We start from the raw sequence: 11,681 nt of genomic DNA on the forward strand, positions 1-11,681 counted from the left end.
ATGGGGAAACAGTGGAAACAGTGTCAGACTTTATTTTTCTGGGCTCCAAAATCACTGCAGATGGTGACTGCAGCCATGAAATTAAAAGATGCTTACTCCTTGGAAGGAAAGTTATGACCAACCTAGACAGCATATTCAAAAGCAGAGACATTACTTTGCCAACAAAGGTTCGTCTAGTCAAGGCTATGGTTTTTCCTGTGGTAATGTATGGATGTGAGAGTTGGACTGTGAAGAAGGCTGAGCGCCAAAGAATTGGTGCTTTTGAACTGTGGTGTTGGAGAAGACTCTTGAGAGTCCCTTGGACTGCAAGGAGATCCAACCAGTCCTTTCTGAAGGAGATCAGCCCTGGGATTTCTTTGGAAGGAATGATGCTGAAGCTGAAACTCCAGTACTTTGGCCACCTCATGCGAAGAGTTGACTCATTGGAAAAGACTCTGATGCTGGGAGAGATTGGGGGCAAGAGGAGAAGGGGACGACAGAGGATGAGATGGCTGGATGGCATCACTGACTTGATGGATGTGAGTCTCAGTGAACACCGGGAGTTGGTGATGGACAGAGAGGCCTGGCGTGCTGCGATTCATGGGGTCGCAAAAAGTCGGACATGACTGAGCGACTGATCTGATCTGATCTGATATCTAGGAAAGGACGTTAATTTTGATAATTGTGTCAGTATTGCACAAATTTTATTTGTACTTCACCTGGTCATGTTATCACCTTTAGGTGAAATTTTAAAAATAGTCTGATAAACATTTTTTAAATCCCATAATATCTCTTATTCTTGATCCACATAAAATTCTAAAATTGTTAGTAGTTTTTGCTTCTTATATTTAAAATCCACTTCAGTTAACATAATTTTTATACCTAGTATACCTAAATTTTATAATGTCTTTTCTTCGTTCAATGAAAGTAATTTTTCTGGTTCCGTCAGTACAGATCTCTAGAGCAGATTTTTTAAGAGTGCATGACCACTGCCCAAAGGTCAGTAAAGAGTAACCTCTTCTGTTTTCAGATTAGACCATTTTGAATTAGAGACTTTTGTGTATGAACATCATGAAGGTCAAAGACTAAAAACGAGGGCTCTATCTGATAAACAAGAGCTTCAAATCACGAAGTTATACTTTCTATTAACATGTTCTTTGTAATTGATATAGTACAGTACTGCTAAAAGATAAACCAATAGAAAGAACATCTTTTTTTTTTTTAACCTCAGAACCTCATGTTAGAAAATAACACAGGAAGTTAATAAAATATGTCTGAAAGTGTTAAGTGTCAGTTGCTTGAAAAGTGAAGTCGCTCAGTCATGTCCAACTCTTAGCAACCCCATGGACTGCAGCCCACCAGGCTCCTCTGTGCATGGGATTTTCCAGGCAAGAGCACTGGAGTGGGGTGCCATCGTCTTCTCCTTACAAAGCATCTATTGGACACTTATTAAAAGAAAGGTAGAAAACACTTATAAAGGACATATTATGTGCTCAGGATGATTCTAGATGCTTCACACATTGTATACCTACAACAGCCTTATGAAGAGATACTATTATTATCATTTCCACTCCATTTTGGATAAGGGTTGCTTAGTTGTGTCCAACTCTTTACAACCCATGGACTGTAGACCACCAGGGTCCTCTGTCCATGGGATTCTCCAGGCAAGAATACTGGAGTGGCTTGCCATTCCCTTCTCTAGGGGATCTTCCAGACCCAGGGATTGAACCTGGGTTTCCTGCCTTGCAGGCAGGTACTTTACCATCTGAGCCACCAGGGAAGCTCAAAATATGTCTGAATTAACCCTTAATTAAAAGGTTACTGGGAAGACCAGAAAAGCTTTATCTTAGACAATGGAATTTCCCTGTAGAACTATTAAAACCTGTTAAGACAGAAGGTAGAAGTGACGGTTCATGTTAAATATTAAGATGCTAGTTGCTGAATCTCTTGAACAGACATAGATGTTTGACAGTCATCAGTTTGCAATTGATAACATGTTTAATGTTCAAGGTAAATTGTGTCTAGTTATGTGAATTTTTGTAATATAAGGCATTTGTTGATCTCTCTACTCAACTATTTAAAGTCTGTCTATACACATGAGTTATTAAATTTTTTTCATTGTACCATCTTATTTCAGCTAACTCTATAACTAAATAAATTATGCTATAGAAGATTATTAATTTTTTATTATGGCTTTTTTCCAAAATTTTTTATGTTTACACAATTTTTAAAGGTTGCTTTCCATTGATAGTTATTACAAAATCCTGGCTGTCTTCCTCATGTTGTGCAACACATCCTTGAGCCTATCTTATACCCAGTAGTTTATACCTCCCATTTCCCCGCCTTGTATCGCCCCCCTCAAAAAATTATATACATCTTACAGTTTCTTTTTTTTCAGGTGATGTGGAAGAATTAGAAATTCAAGAAAAGCCTGCTTTGAAAGTGTTTAAAAATATTACTGTAATACAGGAACCAGGAATGGTGGTATTAGAAGTAAGATGAGATCATTTACCTAAACAAGCAGGGGGAAATGTTTTGAGTTCACATGTAATTGTAGAGAAAATTGGGTTCTTCCCAATCAGGAAAAAAATTGTTGGAAAATATATATATGTATATTTTTCTTTGCAAGATCAGCTTTAAATATAGCATAGGTAGGCATTTTCTATATAGTTACAATAGCATAGACACTAATAATAAATTAAGACTTAGTATTTAGTGTGTGTAATGAGCCAAAGCCTCTCATATGAGTAAGTGTTAATTGATTTTGTGGTATCCTAGAATGTCTTCAGTAATATTAAAAGGTCTTAAAATTATCAAGATAAAAATATAATTGTTACTTTAAAGCAAACAAACTTGTCATGCAGTTCTTCTTAAGAGGGTGGAATCCTGCAACATTAAAATGACCCAAATCCACAAAGGCTCGAAATGATTAATTTAGGTAAATATGGTTCCCACTGTTATAATTTTAAATTCATATTGGTAGAATTTAGGACCCACACACCAAATGACTCTGATGGTTGATTTTCATAGGTTGTGAAGGTCACTCAGTCGTGTCCAACTCTTTGTGACCCCATTGACTGTACAGTCCATGGAATTCTCCAGGCTAGAATACTGGAGTGGGTTACCATGCCCTTCTCCAGGGATCTTGCCAACCTAGGGATCCAACCCAGGTCTCCCACATTGCAGGCAGATTCTTCACCGTCTGAGCCACCAGGGAAGCCCTTTCATAGGTTGGCATCTATTTAAAGAAGGATTTTCTTCAGTGAGTCCTGGAACTGAATGATCCAGGAAGATACCTTGTCTGTTTCTTTGCCTCACGGCAGACTGTAAATTTCCCAGCTCTGTGGTCTACTATTCTGTTTATACATATTACTGTTTAAACAAACAGAAAAAGATTGGTCTGTGCTGTTCCCACTGCAGTTCTCTGATTTAAGTTTGAATTGTGTTTGTAAGGTTAAAAGTAACTGAAAAACTGTCAAGAGAAATAGTTATCTATAACATGAAGTTACATAAAATAATATAGTCATATAAAGCATATCTAAGAAAGGGGAGAAGTTATTAGAGACATTAATTTAGCTCTTGCTACTAAATACTATTAAGAGAATGCATTTTTTTATTTCCTAGAATTAACATGCCAAAGAAGATCTTCAAGGTAGATCTTCAAGTGACTCTATTGCTTATAAAAGTACTCTTTGGACAGAGAATGATAAGAGGCGGGGTGGGGATCTCACCTAACCTGGCAGACAGGGAAGACTCTTCTAGAGCACTGGGCACAGGACAGTGACAGAGGACCTTAGGCTTCATATGAGAGGCAGAGTAAATCTTTAAAGATGAAACTGGCTGTGCTACTAAAATATAGAGACTAGCAATTTAAGTTTGAATCCCAAAACTAGCAATTAATTACTGTTTATGTTATCTTACACAAATTACTTTTGAGTCAGTTTATTCCTTTATAATGAAGATGTGAGTTAAATGAGAGGATGCGTATAAGACACTCACCACAAAGGACCTACTTGGTATAAAACATTTTACTGTTGTTTAAAAAAAAAATTAGAGAAGTCAGCATTATTAGTTATTTTCAGTAAATAATGGGTCGGTTGATTTCAGTGAAATGCTAGAAGCAGTAGTCCCCCACGTACAGTCTGTGGATGGGTGCTGGTGATTACAGTTTGTGAGAGTGGCTGGGCTGGACCCCGCTAATTCTGCCTCTTTCCTTGCAGTGGTTGGCAAATCCTTCCAATGATATGTATGCAGATACAGTCACAACCGTGATACTAGAAGTTCAGTCAAACCCAAAAATAAGGAAAGGTACAGAAGTACTTCATTTTTTTCAATTCTTTCATTTATCCCATGGTTCTGTGAAATATAAAGCATAAAACAGTCCTCAAGAACTTGAAATTTCATTATTTCATTCCTATAATCCAAGATATATGAATAACAGTGTATATTACTAATATTTTACTTACTTTTTATCCTGATTCTCCATTCGTGCTGTAAAACTGTGGTTGCAATTAACAGGAAGATAAAAATCTCTTTAGTAATAGTCCTCTTAAAAACAATCAGAAATTCCAGAATATTGCTGAGTTGAGCCAACATTTCTAATATGAAAATATGCTGCTATATTCATGTCTAGTAAAACTTGTTAACAAAATGGAATTTCCATTGGGGGCAGTTTTGCAGTAATTTTGTTTTCTTTGCTAAGGAGCATTTTTTAATCAAAGAAAACACCCATGAAAATATCTTTGTATCATTTCTTTATAGTTTGATTCTATTTTATGCATAATTCAGTGTAACGCATGTTAAGGTACACGTGTACGGTGGGCCTTTGTGTTCCTGGGGAGGAAGCTAAGCTTGAAATATTCCAGGAAGCCTCACATGCCAGCTCTATTCTAGAAGCACCTTCTGTGAAACACTATTATTCTTCATTGATAGCATTTGCTCCTGTTTCGTTTAACCTGATGACACCTCAGTCTAGGTCTGGAAACAGCAGCTGTATCTGTACCTGCATGCATGTTCAGCCCTATCTGCCATTTATTTTGAGTCCCCCCACTCTGAGGACACATAAGAAAGCTACACATTTTTCTCAACTTACCTCCACAAGTTGATGCTCTATGTATATTTGTCACTTAAAGGATTCCAATTAACCATTTTGGTTTCTCAGCAACTATCTTCTGATTGTTGATTTGGAAATTATCCTAACCAGGAATATGGACATTGAACCCACCGTTCCTTTTTTTCCCCAGGTGCAGTACAGAAGGTTTCTAAAAAATTAGAAATGCACGTTTACAGCAAGAGGCTGGAGATCATGCTCCAGTAAGTGCTGCGTGATTACTGCTCAGCCGGGTAGTGACGCAGGAGGGAGGGGCTCAGTGCCGGTGCCATCGCTGCCTGGCTCTGAGGCTCAGACAAGGTCACCGAACTGGTCTGGGTGACTCTTTTCTATCAGTAAAGTGCCTTGAACCGCTTCTTTCCAACTAAATACCCCAGCCACTGCTGAGTGTAACTCACAGGAGGCTTTTGGAATTGATCTAAAGGCCCAGAGAGCCAGTGGACTGGGGTGCTTGGATTTGAAGACTACTCCAGTGCTTCATAGCCTTGGGGCTTTAAGCAAATCTGTGTCTTGCTTCCCTCCTGTCTGGAAGGGGCTCCTTCCAAAATGAAGTGAAAGTGAAAGTTGCTCAGTCGTGTCCGACTCTTTGAGACCCCATGGACTATACAGTGCATGGAATTCTCCAGGCCAGAACACTGGAGTGGGTAGCCTTTCCCTTCTCCAGGGGATCTTCCCAACCCAGGGATCAAACCCAGGTCTCCTGCATTGCAGGCGGATTCTTTACCAGCTGAGCCACCAGGGAAGCCCCCTTACCAAAATACATACGGATTAAGATAATGTATATAAAGTACCTAACATAGTGCCTGCTGAATGGAGCATTCTTAATAAATGATAGCTGTGTATTTCACCTGTCTTGTAAAATTAATAAAATATATGAAAGTAAATAAATCTCAGGGGTAGATGGGGATAAATGCTGTGGCTGACAGTAAAGACTCTGCCTGCAATGCATGAGACCTGGGTTTGATCCCTGGATGGGGAAGATCCCCTGGAGTAGGAAATGGCAACTCACTCAAGTATTCTTGCCTGGAGAGTTCCATGGACAGAGGAGCCTGGCGGGCTATAGTCCATGTGGTCACAACAGAGTCAGACACAACTGAGCAACTGACACTTTAGCTTTTGGGGGGTAGGTATAAGTATTCCACTTCACAACTATAGGCTATTTCCAATATTATTTTCCCCCAAATATATAAAACTGTACTCTACATATTTGTAAAGCATTTCTCCACTAATAGCGCATCTTTGTTTATTTTAAGGGACATATTTGGAGAAGACTGTGTTAGTGTAAAAGATGGTTCTATTCTTAGTGTCACAGTGGATGGAAAAACTGCTAACATAAATTTGGAGACACGGGTATGTAGCTGTTCATTTCTACGTTTCAGGACATCTGGGGGAAAAAAGTGAAAGCAAAAATCTCTTACATTTTGGCATTTCCTTCCAGTTTTTTCCTACATTTTAAAAATTGTGTTTGTGTTACCAGTTCTGTGTCCTTTTTATTTCTCTTTCATCATGAGTGTTTTTTGCACGTTGCTGCGTAGCACACATTTCCCTTGTCTTTATTCCTCCACTGTTTTCTATTTGAATAATGTGCCTTAACCTCAGCATTTCGCTAGTGTGGCGTCCAGTTGACTCCAGATTTTTCAGAGAAGCTGCTCTTCTGTTGGCAGCAAGATCCAAGTGATTTTTCCAAACAATGGGTTTCGAGAGTGTAGGGCCTCCTCCCACCACACCCAGCAGATCTTTCAGGATTATGTCACAGACAGAAATGAATAAGTACATCCTCCTTGTGGAGTTGTTTTTGAAGATTAAAACAGTCTAAACAAATAACACCTTTGGTATTTCTTCTGTATATACTTTGACTGTTTAGATGTTTTGAGAAAACACTAGATTTATTTTACCTCAATAAGAAGGAAAAAAAGCTAAGAACCTAGAGAAGAAATATTGAGAACTAGTAAACCTATGAAACAAACGTTCAAATCAGATCCACTAATAATTAAAGGAAATACACATTTAAAGCATGAGACGTCACTGTTTCTGTGCTTATATTGGCACGAATTAAAAAGGGTGCTATGACCCAGTGACAGTGAAAGAAGAGGGGAACAGTGACTTCCAGGGCTATTTTGGACAAGGAAGAGGCTAGAAGTTGGGTGGCGCATTCTTTCTGCAGGGTGGTTTGGTGATCTGCATCGAAAGTCTTCAAAAAATAAATACTTTTATCCACAATTCCACTTCTGGATTTAACCAAAGAAGATAATTAGGCAAGTGAGCAAAAGTATCTATAAAAGGATGTCTATTTTAGCATTGATTATAACACAGAAAAACTGCAAGAGACCTACATTTCCAAGAGTAGGATCTAATAAATAAAACAACTGAAAAAATAATATGTGTGTTATACCCTTATGATGATACTATATGTACAGCCACTAGGAATGATTTATTAATGTGCAAAGTCATCCATTTACATTATTGAGTGGGAGGGGAAAGTTATAAGATAGCAAGTATGATAAATTATCCCATTTTTGTTTTAAAGGAATATGTGTATAGCCAGAAGTCTAGAAGATTATATACTGAAAGGTTAAAAGTAGTTATCAGTAGGTCATAGAATTAAGGGTGTTTTCATTGCTAAATTTTTACATGAGGGATATTTATTGTATAACAAAAATTCTTTTAAACAGTATAGTTCTTTGTAGTTAAGAAGTAATTGGGAGATGACTGGGCTTCCCAGATGGTACAGTGGTAAAGAATCCACCTGCCAGTGCAGGAGACATGGTTTCCCCTGGGTCGGGAAGATCCCCTGGAGGAGGAAACAGAAACCCATTCCAGTATTCTTGCCCAGGAAATCCCATGGACAGAGGAGCCTGCAGGATACAGTCCATGGACTCACAAAGAGTTGGATGTGACTGAGCACGCAGGCACAGGAGACGATGAGTGAATATAGATCAAATTTAATACCAGATGTTGAGTAGATGACCACATCTATTGTTTGCTCAGTGTTTCAGTAATTTGTGTTGCATAGACTAAATTCCTGGAGTATCATTTGCTGGATCAAAACACAGGCTATGAAGTAAACAGTTCTCTCAGCTTTCCTTTTATTCTTTTTTCCCTCCCAAGTTAGCCTCTCGTGAGACCCAGTCATCATGCCACTGGGAATCTCTGCATCCAGTGCAAGCGCACAGGTATGCAGTGCAGCCCTTCTGGCTTTTAATAATCAAGGCCCCACCCCCTTGGGAACCAGTTGTTTTTAAAGAGCATTAGTTTACCTTGCATATAATAATTCTAGACACTTGCATTAAAAGGCATGTCTGTGCTCTCGCTTTCAGACTGTAGAATGTGAAGAAGGCAGTGAAGATGACGAGTCCCTCCGAGAAATGGTGGAACTGGCGGCCCAGAGACTGTACGAGGCCCTCACACCCGTCCACTGACAGCCTGTGTCTGTCGACATTCAGCCTTTTGTAATGCCTGACTCTACTTCTGTTGCTTAAAATAAAATACATTCATTTCGCTGGGGTACCCTGTTCACTTTCGATGGCAACTGGCCTTTATCCAAGCACCTTGAATACTGCTAAATCACCACCAAATTTGTCCATTATTCTCACACTGCTGAATAAACTGCTGTTACTGATTCTACTTCTAGGCATGTATGCAGCTCCCTCAGGAACTTCAGATCTGCTCCCAGCAGCAGGGTCGGAATATCTTATGTCCCTTTTAAGGAAAGGTAATGTGTGATGGTTTGAGTTTTCATTTATATCCTCTTAATTTGAATTGCTAATTAGAGATTATCACTTAAAAGTTTTAAGCCCCCTTTCTATTTCTTTCCAATATTCTTACCAAATTCCTTAATTTATAGTTTGTAAAATTAGGACTTGAGATTCAATATTATTTCTTTGTATAATTCAATTCAGAAATATTCAAAATAGAATTTTTATGACTCAGGTTCAAGGGTCATATGCTGTCGAATTGTTTTATGCGTAAAGTAATCAGCAGTCCAGTTTCCTCAAGTACAAGTAATTTAGACTTGCAAGTAACTGGACACAGGAGTGTTGAGTGCCATGTGTGGAGGGCTCAGCCCGGGGCTGCTTTCTCAGGGAAGGGGCCTGATTGCTCCCTCTAAATGAGAATGAGCACAGACCAGGGCCAGGTCCTCAAGTTGCAGCCCAGCTGCAGAGCTGTTACACTCACTGTCAGGCTAAAGCCTCCACTCATCCAGGCACTGTTTAGTTCTTGCCTGTGCTTCGGTGATACACACGTCAGTGCCTGAATCTGAATTTTTGCTTGAAACAAAATACATCTGTTTCTATAAAGTACTCTACTTTGGCCCAAACCAGAGGTCTAAGGGTCACCTTTTATAAGTGTCATTTAGGATTTTGTTGAGATACATTTAAAAACATTTTTAAATTAATACACACTTGTGTTATCTTTACAACCCAGGTTATATGCAGCAAAAAAAGCAAGTCCTGTTTCCCAGTCCCTCCCCCTAAGGTACCAATTTCAGTTAAGGATGTTAAGCTGCTCTTGAATCTGGACTGTGGCTCTAACTCCAGGTCATTTTCTCCCATCTGGTTCCTGCCACGGTCTTCCTTCTCCTCTCCCTATGACTGATTCCTAAAATAACAGACCTGCCCTCAAGCCACCCCTGCTGGAAATCCTGCAGGGCTTCTTTGCCTTAATTAGGGTGAAGTCCAAACCTTAACTTGGCCTCACAGAGGGTTCTCAACCCTGGCCACATACTGGAATCACGTGAGAAGCTGTGACAATGTGCTGATGCCACATCCCACCATCTGCAGTGTAGTTAACTGGTCTGCAGTGATGCCACTTCGTCAGCACACTCTTAAAGCTCTCAGATGATACTAGTTGAAGCCAAGAACTCCCAACCTGAAGACTGGGTCCCTGCCTGCCTCTCCAGCTCCAACCACTCCCCCTACACTCCATGTCCAAGCCACGCAAACGGCAATATTTCTGACACACATAACTTCCCTGCTGGTCTCCCCCTTAAGCTCAGTTCTTTCAGGACATCCTTCTGGCTCACTTCAGTCATAGCTGTCAAACTTCATGGCAATGACTGAGGTAACAAGGACTCTCCTTTGAGCAAACATGGGCCAGGCTCCTCTGTCTTCTAATCCCCCACCTTGGGTCCTACCCTTGGCCCCTTTAGATCAGTTTTAGCAAGAATCCTGCTGAGTCAGTTTAGCAAAAATTCTTCACTCTTGATCTACTCACCCAGAATAGCCACTCAGATTCCTCATCCTGCTATCACCCTACCCTGTCTTCAGTGGGAACCAGGTCAGGGAGATTTATCCTCCCTCCTCGTGGTTTCACATTCATCTGACCCCTCCCCCTGCTCCTTGGCTACAGACCCCTACTCTTCTTTCTTATATCCAGAGTTTAGTTAGATCCATGAATCAAGGTAAATTGGAAGTGGTCAAACAGCAGATGGCAAGAGTGAACATTGACATTTTAGGAATCAGTGAACTAAAATGGACTGGAATGGGTGAATTTAACTCAGATGACCATTATATCTACTACTGTGGGCAAGAATCCTTTAGAAGAAATGGAGTAACCATCATAGTCAACAGAAGAATCTGAAATGCAGTACTTGGATGCAGTCTTCAAAACGACAGAAAGATCTCTGTTTGTTTCCAAGGCAAACCATTCAATATCACAGTAATCCAAGTCTGTGCCTTGAACAATAATGCTGAAGAATCTGAAGTTTAACGGTTCTATGAGGACCTAACAAGACCTTCTAGAACTAACACCAAAAAAGATGTCTTTTTCATTATAGGGAACTGAAATGCAAAAGTAGGAAGTCAAGAGATACCTGGAGTAACAGGCAAATTTGGCCTTGGAGTACAGAATGAAGCAGGGCAAAGGCTAACAGTTTTGCCAAGAGAACACACTGGTCATAGCAAACACCCTCTTCCAACAACACAAGAGAAGATTCTACACATGGACATCACCAGATGGTCAACACCAAAATCAGATTGATTATATTCTTTGCAGCCAAACGTGAAGAGGCTCTATACAGTCAGCAAGAACAAGACCGGGAGCTGACTGTGACTCAGATCATGAACTCCTTATTGCCAAATTCAGACTTAAATTGAAGACAGTAGGAAAAACCACTAGATTATTCAGGTATGACCTAAATCAAATCCCTTAACGATTATACAGTGGAAGTGACAGACAGATTCAAGGGATTAGATTTGATAGAATGCCTGAAGAACTATGGACGGAGGTTCATGACATTGTACAGGACACAGTGATCAAGACCATCTCCAAGAAAAAGAAATGCAAAAAGGCATAATGGTTGTCTGACGAGGCCTTACAAATAGCTGAGAAAAGACGTGAAAGGCAAAGGAGAAAAGGAAAGATATACCCATTTGAATGCAGAGTTCTAAAGAATAGCAAGGAGAGATAAAAAAGCCTCCCTCAGTGATCAGTGCAAAGAAAAAGAAGAAAACAATAGAATGGAAAGACTAGAGATCTCTTCAAGAAAATTAGAGATACCAAGGGAACATTCCATGCAAAGATGGGCACAATAAAGGACAGAAATGGTATGGACCTAACAGAAGATATTAAGAAGAGGTGGCAAGAATACACA

General features: G+C 39.7%; 1 protein-coding gene across 2 annotated transcripts in view; it reads left to right on the forward strand.

Moving 5' to 3' along the window:
- CPSF3 (cleavage and polyadenylation specific factor 3, 73kDa) overlaps positions 1-8,594 on the forward strand; it is a 33,541-nt gene extending 24,947 nt beyond the window's left edge. For both annotated transcript variants that reach the window (XM_010852046.1, XM_010852047.1), the window contains 5 exons: positions 2,378-2,472; positions 4,200-4,287; positions 5,223-5,292; positions 6,343-6,439; positions 8,407-8,594. In XM_010852046.1, the coding sequence (XP_010850348.1) occupies positions 2,378-2,472; positions 4,200-4,287; positions 5,223-5,292; positions 6,343-6,439; positions 8,407-8,508 (452 nt within the window). In that variant the 3' untranslated portion in view covers positions 8,509-8,594. The remainder of the gene's footprint in view (positions 1-2,377; positions 2,473-4,199; positions 4,288-5,222; positions 5,293-6,342; positions 6,440-8,406) is intronic.
- The last annotated feature ends 3,087 nt before the right edge of the window (positions 8,595-11,681 follow it).

Source organism: Bison bison, unplaced genomic scaffold, assembly GCF_000754665.1.
Source record: "Bison bison bison isolate TAMUID 2011002044 unplaced genomic scaffold, Bison_UMD1.0 scf7180017864307, whole genome shotgun sequence".
Classification (NCBI taxonomy): domain Eukaryota; kingdom Metazoa; phylum Chordata; class Mammalia; order Artiodactyla; family Bovidae; genus Bison; species Bison bison.